The sequence below is a fragment of the Marmota flaviventris genome, chromosome 1 (assembly GCF_047511675.1).
Source record: "Marmota flaviventris isolate mMarFla1 chromosome 1, mMarFla1.hap1, whole genome shotgun sequence".
Taxonomy (NCBI): Eukaryota; Metazoa; Chordata; class Mammalia; order Rodentia; family Sciuridae; genus Marmota; species Marmota flaviventris.
The window spans coordinates 15,925,194-15,940,575 of record NC_092498.1 but is presented as its reverse complement, the minus strand read 5'-3'; the positions used below and the strand labels follow the sequence as shown (position 1 = coordinate 15,940,575).

At 41.6% G+C, this 15,382-nt stretch overlaps 1 protein-coding gene across 1 annotated transcript; it reads right to left on the bottom strand.

Annotated features, from left to right (window-relative positions):
• Positions 1-1,925: 1,925 nt before the first annotated feature.
• Positions 1,926-15,079, bottom strand: Zc3hav1l (ZC3HAV1 like). The gene is made up of 4 exons (XM_027952163.2): positions 14,702-15,079; positions 13,681-13,816; positions 7,647-7,908; positions 1,926-6,310 (listed from the first exon to the last, which is right to left on the bottom strand). Exons 1-4 carry the CDS (start codon positions 15,064-15,066, stop codon positions 6,180-6,182), a joined length of 894 nt encoding a protein of 297 aa, XP_027807964.2. The 5' UTR covers positions 15,067-15,079; the 3' UTR covers positions 1,926-6,179.
• Between the last annotated feature and the right edge of the window lie 303 nt (positions 15,080-15,382).

Below are 15,382 nucleotides of genomic sequence, written 5' to 3'. Positions count from 1 at the left end.
CCTGTTTTGTTTTAGAAATAGGGTCTCACAATGTTGCCCAGGCTGGTTTTGAAATCTTGGACTCAAGTGATCCTCACACCTCAATCTCTGGTGTATCTGGGACTACAGTCATGCACTAATGGGCCTGGCCAAATTCCTTTACTTTCTTAAACTAGAATCACTTTCTATAAGTTGCAATTAAATACTGATTGATAAAGTGCCTAACTAGGACATTATTAGATCTCATTTCCTAATGCAACTGATAGTAAAGTTTTAAATATACACACTTACATAATTGGGAGATGCTTTAGTCAATTTTACTATAATAAAATACCTGAATATGGGATGCTTTATAAAGAGAAACCCGTATTTAGCTCACAGTTCTGGAGGTTCAAGGGCATGGTGCCAGTATCAGCTTGGATATGGCGGACCTCATCGCTGATGGCAGCATGGCAGCAGGAGCACATTCCAAAGGAAGAGATTATGTTGGCCAGAAAAAAAGCCAAAGAGCAACTGGAGTCCCACATCCAAAGGCATGTCCCCAGCTGACCTAAAGACCTCCTGCTAGGTCCTTCCTCCTAAAGGTCACATACCACCACCTTGGGACCAAGTTTTCAACACACAAACTCTAGAGGGACAAACTCAAACCATAGCTAAGTTTAGTCCTATTTGTTACCTTATTATTATTTTGGTACTGGGGATTGAACCCAGGGGTACTTAACTACTGAGCTATGTCTTTACCCCTTTTTATATTTTATTTAGAGACAAGGTCTTGCTAAATTGCTGAGGCTGACTTTGAACTTGTGGTCCTCCTGCTTTAGCCTCCTGAGCCTCTGGGATTACAGGCCTACGCCACCATGCCCAGCACCTGTTACCTTATTTTGGATGCTCTGTTTATTTCTGTCATTGCTACTAAGACTGTATGCATGAAAAAGACTAAAACGAAAAAAAAAACCTAATAAATTAAGTGCCTTTATACATTGGTATTATGGGTGATTATTAGTTCCTTCTTTTTAAAAAAAAGTTTGGGGTATACAGAACCCAGGGCCACTCTACCACTCCCTGCATCTCCAGCCACTGCCCCCCCCCCTTTTTTTAGACTGAGTCTCACTAAGTTACCCAGGTTGGCCTCAAACTTGTGATCCTCTTGCCTCAGCCTCCCAAGTTACTGAGATGACAGAAGTGTGCTGCCATGCCTGGCTTATTAGTTCCTTCTTAATACATTCCTACATTCTCTTAAAACTTCCACAATGAAATATTATTGTATTTTTTTTTAAAAAAAACTCTTTTGGAAGAATATTCTCTACTAATGACAGAGAGAGTAATTTAAAAATATAAGAATAATTTTTTTTAAATATTTCAAATCAATTTACAAAAACGCTAAACAGTAGATAGAATAAAATTTATGCTTTAACCATATAAATAAAGAAAAAGAAAATTACTACATACACGTATAAAATATAAATGAAATTTTATTTATGAATGTATAAATGTATACCAAAGGGGGAAGTACATTAAAAGAACATGTACCATAATCAGGTAGAGTTTATTTCAGGAATTTAAGGGTGTTTTAAAATTATGAAAACTTTTTATATAGTCAATCATATTAGGGATTTAAGTGATAAAAATAGGATTATATCAAAAGATACCAATTCATCTTATCAAGCTTTTAGCTTCAAACAAAGAAAAGATGTTATTCCTCTTATTCTAATAAAGAACATTTATTTAAAACCAACAATCAACTTTATATTTAATGAAGAAATACCAAAGAAACTTTTTAATCACATTTTGTTTGTACTTAACACAAAACAATAAAAATACATAAAAAAGAAATCATTTTGCAGCTATAGTTTTATTTTTAGAAAAAAAAAAAAAAGCATTCTACCACTACTGGAACAAAAACAATTCAGCAAAAGATAAATATTTTTAAAATTAACAGCCTTCTAAAGATAAAGATTTCCATGCTGAGTAGGAACACAGATATAAAATACTCAAGAAAGAAGTAACATAATAAGACCTAGACAAAAATAAGAACAAAGTATAACAAAACAACATCAAGAAACACATTAATAACGAACAGACTAAATACCTGATGGAAAGAATTAGCATCATAAACAAAAGTGTTACAGAGTAATAAAAAATTCAAATTGAAGAACTGAAAGAGATGTTTACTTTACTTATCCCCCCATGGGGGGGGGGCTGTATTTTTGAATATTAAAGAATGTAAGTGGGGGTAAGAAGACCAATGAAGATATATACTGATTCAAACAGATTCCAATACAGCATTTAATTCATTGTATGATTAAAAAAAAAATAGGTCTTAACTTCCAGATGGAAGTTAGAATTAACAAGAACGATTCTCCTCAAAGCACCGTGATGTAATGTGGTAAGTACTAGGGTAGCGCTACAGGAAGCGGGCACAGAGGCTCACACCTGTGATCCCAGCTACTCCAGAGGCTGAGGCAGGAGGATGACCAGTTCAAAGCTGGCTGGGGCAATTAGAGAGACTCAGCTTCAAAATGAAAAATAAAAAGGGCTGGGAATGCAGCTCAGTGGCAGAGCGCCCCTGTGTTCAATCCCCAGTACTGCAAAAAAGAAAAAAAAAATTCTACAAGTGCTTCCTCTCTAGGGACCAAGAAAGAAACGCTAACATTTTGAAGATTGTAACTGCCAGGTTCTGAAGAAGGCAGAGGGAAGAAGGACCGGCACTTGTAAAAGAGGGAACATCTTTTACAAATACAGAGTCACAAGACAACCAAAGAGTACATTTCAAAAACTCCAAGTGGGTCAGCAGAAACAGTCTTAATCTATATTTCTAAAACTCAATTAGAAGCCAATATTTAAAAATCAGAAAATTTCTCACAAAAAAAATCTGGATTTCTGGCTTCTTTAAAAAAGCAGACTATATGACAAACTGGGTCCATATTCCCAGATGGAAATCAGGGCTGCGCACATTGCAGTTGGGAGAGTTTGCTACAGGATTTCCTCTGTGCCCCCTTTCCCTGCAGGGAGTCCACTCCATCTATTTAACTCACCTTCCTGGTCCCTGTAGGGGAGGAGTTTATGACTTGCCTTACGTGAAACAAAGCAACAGGATTAGATTTGCTTTTAAAAGATCAACCCGGCAGCTAGGTGCAGAAGAGAGGGACAGTGGGGAGATGGATGGAATCCACAAAGGTCTATTATATTAAAAATTAAAATAAAGCTACCAGAACTGAAGTGGGGGAAAGGAGCCCACCTAGCACCTTCTACTAAAAACTCGCACCACATATGACTTGAAAAACACCGAGTTATGTCCCTGTGGGATACATACATATCACCCTGTGGGTGATAAAGGTGTGAACCAAGGAATTGTGTAGGGATGGGAAGAAAGGGGCAGAGAAGGATGAGCATTTGAGAGGCTCCTTAGGAGCCAAACATCGCCAGCCCTGGGTGACCAATGTGACACAGGGAATAAAGACAAAGAAGAGCACAGGGCTTAAGTCCAATGACTGAATGGGGATAAGCATCCAAAAATAAGGAAATGAAAGGAGAAACAACCCTGGAGGAAAATGAATTCATTCAAGTTGGAGTATGTTGAGGGTGGGGAGCCTGGAGACGTGCGGCTTCACCTCATGAACCCCAATAAATTAACAAAGAAAACCTATCTCCAGCTCTGACATGAGACGTCTAAGAGCTGGACCATCAGACGGAAATGAACGAAAGATTAAGAGGTGTGATTATGAAGGTGAGCTTAAGGATGTTTTCTTCCATTATGGAAGGTTTATAATAAGTAACCAATTGAAACCTGTTTTCACCAGGAGTTTGGCAATCACCAAGAGAGACTAGTGGCAGCTACCCACCTCGAGCCTGTCCTTTGTGTAATATGTAACTCATCAGTGACAAGAATAGTCTGAGGAAATAATGATCTTTGCTTTTGAAATTTGCAGAACTGAAAAACATCTCATGACCAGGCAATGAGGATCAGATGTGCCTCATTTGGCCCACCCACTTGGTGAGACAGGACCCACCAATCAGGGAACACCCATCATCCGTCTACATAAGCCACCCCCAAGTCAGCTTCCCAGGAAGACAAGCTTTGGGACAGAGTCCCTATCTTCTCATCTAGCCAGCTTTTTCCATAGTCAGACTCTCTGCCTCCATATCTTGTCTCTTGACTTTACTGGTATGTAGTGGGATAAGCAGTCGGACTTGGTCCAGTAAATTACGTAAGATAATTTTATAGAATGATTATCAGCAGAACCAAAATTGAAATGGAAGATGACAGAACTGAATAAAACATTGCAACAAAGATTACAGAGGGCCTTTACTTTTATGTAAGATCACAATTATAAGATATATAAAAAGAACACAATGATGTGAAAGTCCACCAAGTCTCTCAGGATAAAGGATACGCCTTTAGACTCTCATTCTCTGCATTAAGGGTGTAAGATGGCTTAGACAAAAGTATACATGGTAAAAGGATAAACCGGAGAGAGTCATAATGATTAAATGTAAAATAATGATTTTACATTTAATCATTATGTAAAATAAATGCAAAATAAAATTTAAGTTAGCACCAGGGCTGGGGTGTAGCTCAGTGGTAAAGTGCTTGCTTAGCATGCACAAGGCCCTGGGCTAGATTCCCAGCACCACCAAAAAAAAAAAAAAAAAAAGCACCAGGAAAAATCAGAACTAGGAAAAAATAATAAAGAAAGAAAAAACAAAATATGCAGAACATCAGGCTTTTCAGAAATACTGTTGTTGACAACAACAGTAAAAAAAACTATCATAAGTTATATGAATCATATTGCCCTTTTAGGAGAAAACACAGAAATTTATCACTTGAAAACATTTTTGCATTCCCCATCTCAATAGAAGAGCATTTCAGTTTTTCTCAAAATGAAAACATAAGTTTTCTCAAAATTAAATAAATTTAGTTTTATAAAAGCTACTATATTGTCCCTTTTTCTCACATTGTTATTGCAAAAAAATTTTTTTTAAGAAAGCACTTTATACAATGACATTTGGAAATATGACTACAATACACACAGCAAAGGATTTCATACACCTGCCTCTGTGGTAGCCCTTGATAAAAAAGAACTCAACATCTACACGTATCTTGATAAAGACAGCAGGGTATACAGAGGCAGAGAGAAGAGGGAACAGGGAGGAAGAGGGAAGTCAACATGAAATGGGTGAAGCAGGTAGATTTCCCATGGTCCATTTGCATCCACAGAAAGAAGAGTTACCAAGTAATGGATAAACTACCCATCCTTCAAGCTGCAGCAGCTTGGCTTAGCAAAAGCTCAATAAAAGATAAAAAATAGACAGGCTGAGGTAGAAATCTTTGACAGGAACCCAAAGGTTACATACTCTGTGGTGCAGGCCAAGGATGGATGCACAAAACTTGGACATCCTGAACACAGTATGGATGACATTCTTTTACGAAAATCACGGAGCTCCATGTCGGCCCAGAGGTCCCAGCAATAAAAGGCCACATATACAATACACAAAACAGAACCCACACAAGGCAGTTAATACTATTCACTCACATACATTTAGAGAAATGCAAACCAAAACACATTATCATTTAGCACCTATAAGCTAAGCGAAAGTAAAGCATGGCTTTATAAATTCAATACTGTGTATATTTTATAAAAAGATAAATTCAAAATTTGTTAGAGTTGAAATATCTCAGAATAAGGGAGGTAGTTAAACTATGATATATTAATGTATCTGTGCAAAAAAAAAATGATTATGTGTGATCAATGTGAACAAAATGGAATGATACTTATGAAATGCCTAAGTAGAAAACTGTGCAAAGCATATGGATCTATGTAAACTGATTACATGGACAAAATCACTGGTCAGACCACAGAAGTCAGCAGAAATTCACCACTTGAAGAGCTCCATCCGCCCAGGCTGGGGAAGATGCTCAGGAACTGCAGAAGCTGCATCTTCAGGATTTGCCCTGGACTGACCCCTCTGCGCTCAAATTTTACCCTCTCTTTGCCTGCTTCATGTCCAACCTCATCCCCAGCCACCCATGCCAAATTTTATCCTCCCAGCTTTAGCTCTCACAATAAGCTGTGAGGTAGCTATTAATGACCATTATTAAGAAATGACTAAATGAACGAATGGTTACAAACTGAAGCTCAGCAGAAGACTCGCTTTCAGGTCTTCCAAGATGAACAAGCTTCTTGCTTCACTGATGCCCTTTACGGTTTACCTGGGTAGGGCTTCCTGGCTGACTGAGCAGGGATGGGGACCAGAGGCCTGCCTTCTCCAGCCCTGGCCTCCTGTGTTCTCTGTTTTTCAAGGCCCTGTGAACACTCAGTAGCTGAGTTATCTAAAAGAAAGAAGAAAGGAATGAGCTTTCCAAAAATATTCTTTGTTATTACTCTTTAAATTTCATTTTACATTAGTAACCAGGTCTCAGACAAGACTCCTAATTCATTCCCAGGGTTTGGAGAGTTTGTGCCTTCTGAATTAAAACAGGTAATTGTTATATTAAAAATATAACAATAGCAAGCAGAAAGTCAGTATTCCATAGTGAGAAGAGTCCCAGTAAAAATGACCAGATGAGAACAATAATAGGCACTACATCAGAAACAGAGTAGAAGGTCCCTTCTATCCCTGAGAATTCCCTAGACAGCCTGTGACACTGGTATTCCTGAGTCCCCCTTACTTTCAAATTCATAAAGTCGGCCACTAACATTCCGACATAAGAAAACTTCAGGATGTCTCAAAACTTAATTTTTGTTTTTGTTTTCACAAAAGGGCTGGGGAAGTTTCTCAGTGGTAGAGTACTTGTCTAGCATGATATTCAGTCCCCAGTACTAGAGGAAAAAGAAAGAAAGAAAGAAAGAAAGAAAACTGCACATTAAAAGCTTAGTACTGGTGGCTGGGTGTGGCTCAGTGGTAAAGCACTTGCCTCCCACATGTGAGGCACTCCCACAATCCTCAGCACCACATAAAAGTAAATAAAGAAAATAAAGACACTGCATCCATGTACAACTAAAAAATATTTAAAAATAAAATAAAAGCTTAGTACCTCTGACTTTGGCAATTAATTAATTACCTTTTCTCATCAACAATTCTAAACCCACCACTAACTGATTTTCAGCTATAAGCAAATTTAATAAAATAAATAAGCAAAACACATTACAGTTAAAAGAACATTTACACAGTAACAGGATTGAATGGCCTACAATGAAGTGTAACAATTATTACCATTTAGAGTGAGGAGAATCACAAGCAATTTTTATTTCTAGTTTGTGCTCCAAGTTTTTCTATAATGTGATTAAAATTGCTAAAAAATGAAAACAAGCAGACCCTTTAAACCAATTCATAAAAGAAAGCCATCCCTATGTTATCCTCACCTTTCTCCCTCCCCATCTCCCAGCAAATTAAGACTGCTCCTGCCCCCAACTGGCCCAGGAGCTAATATTGAAGGGTTTCAGAAGACTTTTGAGTTTAATACTATAAACTCAAAAGTCTTCTGAAACCCTTCAATATTGTCACTTGTCCACTGTCCTAAACTTTCTAACAACAAAGCTTCGATTAACATATGTAGTGGTTTGGTCCTCAGACTCACTTTCAAGTCACTGTTCTTATTTCTTTACTGTGAAGATTTTGAAACCACCTCACCATTGATGGTTCTTGTCTGCCTCTGCTAGGCCTACCTTTATTTTCAAGCATCTTGTGCAGCTCCATATGCTTGTAGGCAGAAATGATCTGAAAATTAACGACACTTGGAATACTCAGTCCTTGCTCCTGTAGCAACTTCAGGGCTGTAGCATGAATGAGCTGATGGGACCGTTTGCAGGTCTGTAGCTTGCACTCTCCCCTGACGAAGGCTTTGCACACGTGGAACTTGGTGCATTTATCCTTGAGGTTGCAGTAACCATAGAGGGGATCCCCACCTTTGTTGTACAGCAAACAGACCTGGTACAGAAAGAAGGCAATACCTGAAATATTAGATCTCACCATATCTTTATTTACTTTGCAGTACTGGGGACGGAACCCAGGAGCACTTCATCACTGAACTACATCCCTTGCCCTTTTTTAAATTTTTATTTTACTTTATTTTTTTTAGTTGTAGTTGGACATACTACTTTTATTTTATTTATTTATATTTATGTGGTGCTGAGGATCGAACCCAGGGCCTCATACTTGCTAGGCAAGCACTCTATGCTGAGCCACAACTCCAGCCCCCCCAGTCCTTTTTATTTTATTTCAGGATGGGGTTTTGCTAAATTGCCCATGCTGGCCTTGAACTTGTGATCCTCCTGCCTTAGCCTGCTGAGGTGCTGGGATACAGGTATGTGCTACCACACCCAGCTATTGTATCTTTTTCAGCCAATAAACAACAGTTCCTCCTACAAAACTGGAGATTAAATGGTATCTTTTTTAAATTAATATTTTAATTGACACACAGTAATTGTACATATTACTATGTACCCTGTATTGAGGTATAGTGTGGCATTTCAATACATGTATACAATGTGTATTATACTATGTATAAAGATCAGATGAGGGTAGTTGCCATGTCTGTCACTCAAACATATGTTTTTTTCTTTGTACTGGAAACATTCAAATTCAATTAGATATTTTGAAATATTCAATTAATTTTTGTCAACCATTATTATCGTACAGTGCTATAGAACATTAGTAGGTTACTCTTGCACCCCTGGCCCCATCAACCATCCTCTCTCCATCTTTTCCTCCTTCACACTGTTCCTTCCCAGGTTCTGGTAACCACTATTCTATTCTCCACTTCTTTTTTTTTAATAAGTATATTTTTAGTTGTTGATGGACCTTTATTTTATTCATTTATTTATAAGTGGTGCTGAGAATCAAACCCAGTGCCTCACACATGCCAGGAAAGTGCTCTATCACTGAGCCACAAACCCAGCCTCTATTCCCCACTTCTTTGAGATTACCTTTAGTTTCCACTTGTAAGTAAGAACATGTAGTATTTGTCTTTCTGCATCTGACTTACTTTACTTAACATAATGTCCTCCAGTTCTAACCATGTTGCCGCAAATGACAGTTCATTCTTTTTAGGACTGAATAATATTCCTGTGTATGGGTGTGTGTATGTGTGTGTGTATCTTTATCTATTCATCCATCAATGGACACCTAGGTTGTTTCCATATCTTGGCTACTGCAATCAGTGCATAGCAAACATGCCATGCAGATGGCTCTTCAACATACTAATTTCAGTGCCTCAATATATGGTAGTTAGATTTTGTTTCTTCTTTGCTTGCTTGCTTGAGGAACCTCTGTACTGTTTTCCATAATGGTACATTAATCTATATTCCCACCTACAGTGTATTCCCCTTTTTCTGCATCCTCATCAGCATTTAATTTATTTATTTTTTGTTTATTTTTAACAATAGATATTCTAACCAGGGTGTGATATAGTGCTTTTGATTCGCAGTTCCCTGATGTAAATGGCATCTTCTGATTATCAACAGCTGTTAAGATCTTTGGTGAAGGGCTGAAGGATACCAGTGGACCCCCGCCCAGGCCTCCCCCAGATAGTGTGCACACTGGCTCTCTTACCCCCTCTCTTACTTTGGACCCTCAACTGACCTGCTCTCCCCCAAACCCTTAGCCAATGAAGGACTTACATGGAGGTACAAAAGCCTGGCCCCTTGCCCCCAAGCTAGAACAATTCTTCAGTGCAATTTTTATCCTATGGCCCCATGAATCAAGTCAGGGCCAGACTTCCCCATGCTTGTAGCCTTTTTTCCTCTATATCCTGCTTCCCTTCCTCCCCACTGGTTTTTCCTGAAGAGCCCTCCCTCAATAAATCACAAAACCCAAATCCCCACTTCAGGTCTACTTCAAGTGAAACCCATCTCGACAGGTTGCACTACCATATAACATGAGAGTCAGGCAGAGAGGGGGGGGGGGCACTGTTAATGATTACTTTGGGACAGCTAATGTGAACTGGTCTGCTCCAGGCAAACCAAGGACATACTCTCAGGGAGCTTTATAACGATGGATCAGGCTGTCAGCTCTGAAATGACCAATCGACTTCACCTCACACACACAAAAAGATGGCAAGATGTTATATGATCCCCCATGTGGTACAACAAGAAATACCATTATGAAAGTCTGACATTCCAAGACACCCCTCCACTCCCAGGCAAACTGAAATGTTAAGTTACCCTAATAATGCACCACCTTTAAAAATATTCTTGCTATTAAAAAAAATCAAACCCAAATCCCATCAAACCTCCAGATCTATTAGTTTACCATATATTCAAGAAATAGAGGAGCATGTTAAGCGATACAACAGGAACACCACCAATCAAGCTAAAACATGGGTAATTTTATAGGACACACATAACCTGCTTTAAAACAAAAGAGCATCTCTATCTAATTGTGGTGCCAATTTTCTAAAATGAACTTATAATTTTAATGCAATTTTGACCCTCCTAGAGTCAAAGAGTTCCTAGAAAATAGTTTCAGGGGGCTGAGGATGTGGCTCAAGTGGTAGCGTGCTCACCTGGCATGCACAGGGCGCTGGGTTTGATCCTCAGCATCACATAAAAAAATAAATAAATAAAGAGGTTGTGTCCACCGAAAACTAAAAAATAAATATTAAAAAATTCTCTCTCTCTCTCTCTCTCTCTCTCTCTCAAAAAGAAAATATTTTTAGGAATTTAACTGATTCTAAACTTTATCAGAAAAAGGAAACAAGAATTGATTAAACAGGGGCTGGGGATAGGGCTCAAGTAGTAGCACGCTCGCCTGGCATGCATGAGGCACTGGGTTCATTCCTCAGCACCACATAAAAATAAAATAAAGATATTGTTAAAAAAAAAAGAATTGATTAAACAAAAAAAAACTGAGAAAGAAGAGTAATGGGCATAGAGACTTGGATTATCATATATTAAAATATATTATAAACTATTTTAAATAGTAGGATGCTGGTTCAACAATGTAGGTCAAGGAAAATAGACCCCAGACCTAGTCCAAATATTAGAACAATCTGCTCCTTAAAGATGTGTTGGAACTTGGGGGGAGAATGGGGAGATGCAGGTGAAGGGGACTGAAGTTTCAGTTAGGATGAATCCATTCTGGAGCCCTAAAGTACAGCATGGTGTCTAGAGTTCAAAATAACATACTCTATGCTTATAAACTACTAAGAGAGTAGATCTTAAAAATCCTCATCACTGGGCTGGAATTGTGGCTCAGTGGTAGAGCACTTGTCTGGCGTGTGTGAGGCCCTGGGTTCAATCCTCAGCACCACATATAAATAAATAAATAAATAAAAATTTTAAAAACCTGCTTTTAAAAAAAATCCTCATCACTCAAAATTTTAAAAAAGATGACCTTATGAAGTGATGATATGTTAATTAGTAGGATTATGTTAATTATGTCACATGTAAGTATATGTCAAAATATCTCATTGTATGCCATAAATACATAATTTTTATTTTTCAATTATGCTTAAGATGCAAAAAAAAAAATGATAGAAATAAATGATAAAGCTATGTAAGCCTGATGTTTTCTTATAGAAAACTTATACTTCAGGGTTTGTTTAGTGCTTTTATTTTTTATTTTTATTTATTTATTTTTTTAATTTTTAATATTTATTTTTTAGTTTTCGGTGGACACAACATCTTTGTTTGTATGTGGTGCTGAGGATCGAACCTGGGCCGCACGCATGCCAGGCAAGCGCGCTACCGCTTGAGCCACACATCCCCAGCCCCGTGCTTTTATTTTTTAAAAAAACATAAGGCTCTTTTGGCTTTACATTTCTTCTTGAATCAATTTTGATTTGCCCTATGCTCTAGAAATATGTTCATTTCATCTAAATTTTCAAATGAGCTAGCATGATATTTCACATACTATCCCCCATTGTCTTTTTTCTTGTGTGCTATGTCTGGATCCTGCACTGTATCTTTAGGAGAGCAGTGAAAGGAATCAACCAGGCACCTTCATACAAAAGACAGGAAGCATCATTCTCACTTTATCCTCTGTGCTTGTCCGTGGCCCCTGATGTCTAAGTGGCCGTGTTTTGTGCCACACACACCTCTAGGTCCAACTTTGGGCCAAGGGCAGCCTCCCACTATAAGGGCTAAAAGAACACTGAAGCAGTCTAATAGGACAAGATGAGGCTGGGCCCAGGTCATCTAGGAAGAGCCACTGTTATGATTTCCATCTGAGGTATCCCCCAGAAGCCCATGTGTGAGACAATGCAAGAAAGTTTAGAGGTGAAATGAATGGGTTGTGAGAGTCTAAACCTAATCAGATTATTAATCCCCTGCTAGGGATTAACTGGATGCCAACTGTAGGCAGGTAGGATGTGGCTGGAGGAGGTGGGTCCTTGGTGGCATGCCTGTGGGGTCTATATTTTGTCCTTGTTGGGCAAAGTGAAGCTCTCTGTTTCCTGATCTGCATGACCTAAGCCACTTTCCTCGATACAGTCTTCTGCCATGATATTCTGCCTGACCTCAAGCCCCCAAGGAATGGAGATGGCCTTCTATGGATTGAGACCTCTGAACTGTGAGCCCCAAAATAAACTTCTACATTTGTTCTTGTCAGGTCTTTTAGTAACACCAACAAAAAAGCTGTCTAACATAGCCATAAAGAAAAAGATTCAATGAGTTTGACAACATAAAACCATTCAACTTCTCTCTCTTCCCCCTCTCCTCTTCTGCTCTCTCCTCTCTCCTCTCTCTCCCTCTCACCCTCTCTTCCCCCTCTCCTCTCTTTTCTCTCTCTCTCTCTCTCTCTCTCTCTCTCTCTCTCTCAACCCCCTTCTCTTCTGCGACTGGCCGCTATGGTCCTGCTAATAAAATCTTGGACAGGTAAACGGTTGTTTTAAAAAAAAAAAAAAAGAAAAAGAAAAAAACCCTTTAAACTTCTGCAAATCAAGAAATACTGTGAAATTAAAGGGCAAACAGCAGCTATACTGCTCCTTCCCTCTAACAGAGGAAGGTCTGGCCCCAGCCTCACAGTTGATGCCACCTTTCAACCCTTCCTGTCAATAATCTGTGCCAGCTTCTGGGTGAATCTACTTTCTGTAACATAGAGAGATGCACCTGGCTCACAGAACACCTGCTGCAAAGGTTTCAGGCATTTAAAATGAGATGGATGCCAAGAAGAAGCCTTGCTTCCTAAGATCCCCTCCAGGACTGCCTGGGGTACAGATTCGAACGTACTCGAGGGAGGCCTCTGCCATCTTCTGCACCAAAAGCTCCAGCTCACATGTTCTACCTCACAACTTTCTTTCCCTTTGGACCCTGTCATACCCTAGGATCATCCTGGGCTGGGGATATAGCTCCGTTGGTGGAGTGCTTGTCTTGCATGCACAAGGCCCTGGGTTCAATCCCCACCACCACCACAAAGAAAAAAAAAAAAAACAGGGCCATCCTGAATCCTGAATGGTGGTCTCCTCACTCCCCCACCTTCTTCCTACCCCTTTCTGGAACCATGAGAAAGTCTATGATAGAATCATGGTGCCAGATTACAAAATTCTACTTTTAATTGGTGGTCTCATAATATTTTCTCTTGGGATTCTCACTATTTTGTTTAAAACAATTCTTTATGTATGGCTAAACAGAAACACTCATGCGAATTTTGCCATTATAGGAATTAGAAAGGGTCCTTTTAAGAATCCGAAACTAAATCATACTACTTCAGAGCTATTGCGCTATAAAGCCAGAGAAGGCAATGAACTCCATGGCCACTCACCTCTGGCAAAAGGCAGGGGTCGTTCTGCAAAAGCAGGATCCGAAGCTGGGCTTCATTGAGGCCAAAAATCCCGTGGTTTTTCAGGACTTGGATGTTGACAGGTGTGTGGATATCATGAGAAAGGGAACAGGTAGACCTGGGGAAACACAAAGCTCTGGGTCAGAAGCCCAGGTGAGGAAGGGCCAGTGGGTGGGATTCTTGCCTTAGACAACTTTCAACTTACAGTGGGTCCAACAATTTCCCAGGCACTGATTGATAATAAGAAAGTTGAGTTGAAACTACTCCCTTCCCAGGGTCATTTTCATATTCATTAAGGATGCTTTCGAGCCAAGTGTACCTCCCCCAGGCACCTCCCTGGACAGGCTGCACATCTGTTCTGCCCACGACGGCACTTGGCCTTCTCCACCCAGAGAGGGACCCATCTCCCACTGTCTACTAACGTTAGAAAGAAAGCGCCTCCACATAAACTGGGGGTAAGGGTGCGGCGAGAATGCACCACGAAAGAGCTTCAAACTCCCGCTGAGGGGGTGCGGAGGGTAGATCCTCACTCACAGCCTCCAGCCCTGTTTCCGGGGGAGGGGGTGGATCAGGCCAGACCAGGATTTTAAAGCCCGAGAGCACAGACCCGCTCCTGTAAAACTGTAGTTAGTGGGGAGTGGGCGCAAAAGGCCCATGGATCTCCCGGGATCCTCAGATGTCCCCCAGAGGTCACTTTGAGGGGGGTCAACTCAAAAGTTCCTGCACGATTCAACCCAGGCGCGTGGCGAAGGCACCTTGGCGGGACAGCAGTTTGGGGGGCGCGGGCGACTGAGGACTCTGGGCCGAGGGACCTCCCGCTTCCCTCCCCCCCGCCCCGCATCCAGCCGCGAGCGCAGACGAGGCCTCCCCGGAGGTCGCCATCCCACCCCGCGCCCGACGAGGACCCGCCTCCGCCATTCTCTGGGCTCCGGCTTCCCGCTGGACCTACAGACCGCGGCCCTCGCCCCGCGCCCTCCTCCCGTCCCCGGCGCTTTCCCCTCACCAGCAGTCGCGGTGGGGGCACTTGCCCAGCATGTGCCGTCGGCAGAAGTGCAGCTGGTCGCAGGCCTGGCACTCCCCGCGCTGGTAGCGGGCGCAGAGGCGCACGGAGGACACGGCCACCACCCTCCAGGCCGAGGCGCCGCCGCCGCTGCCCGCGCCCGCCGCCGCCTCCGCCTCGGCGTCCCAGAGGCCCTCCTTCATCTCCACCTCCTGCAGCAGGAAGCGCTCGGGCCCGGCCCGCTGCAGCACGTCCCGGAGCTTCGCCTCCGACAGCTCCACGTGGCCGCGCAGGTCCTGCAGGAACATGCGGCCGCCGTTGGCGCACAGCACCTTGGTGAGGAAGGAGCACACCGTGAGGTCCGCCATGGCCGGCGGCCGCGTCCCCGTGCGCGCCGCGCGAAACCCGAGGAGGCCAGACTCCTCCCAGTCACGTCCACGGTTTCCAGCCACATTCCAGGGACCGGCCTAGGAAAGGAAGGGCGAGGGCAGCCCCGGAGGGTGAGAGGACGGCCCAAGTTCGCGATGCCCGCTGGGCACGGATTCAAGAAGGGATGGACGCTTATTGAATGTCTGTCCTGTCCTGGCACCATTCAGGGTGAGTCCTTGTCACAAAAGAGACAGGCAAACCAGAGCTTGGCGAGTAAAACTAGTAGGGACTGCAAAGCAGATAAAATAGGTAAGG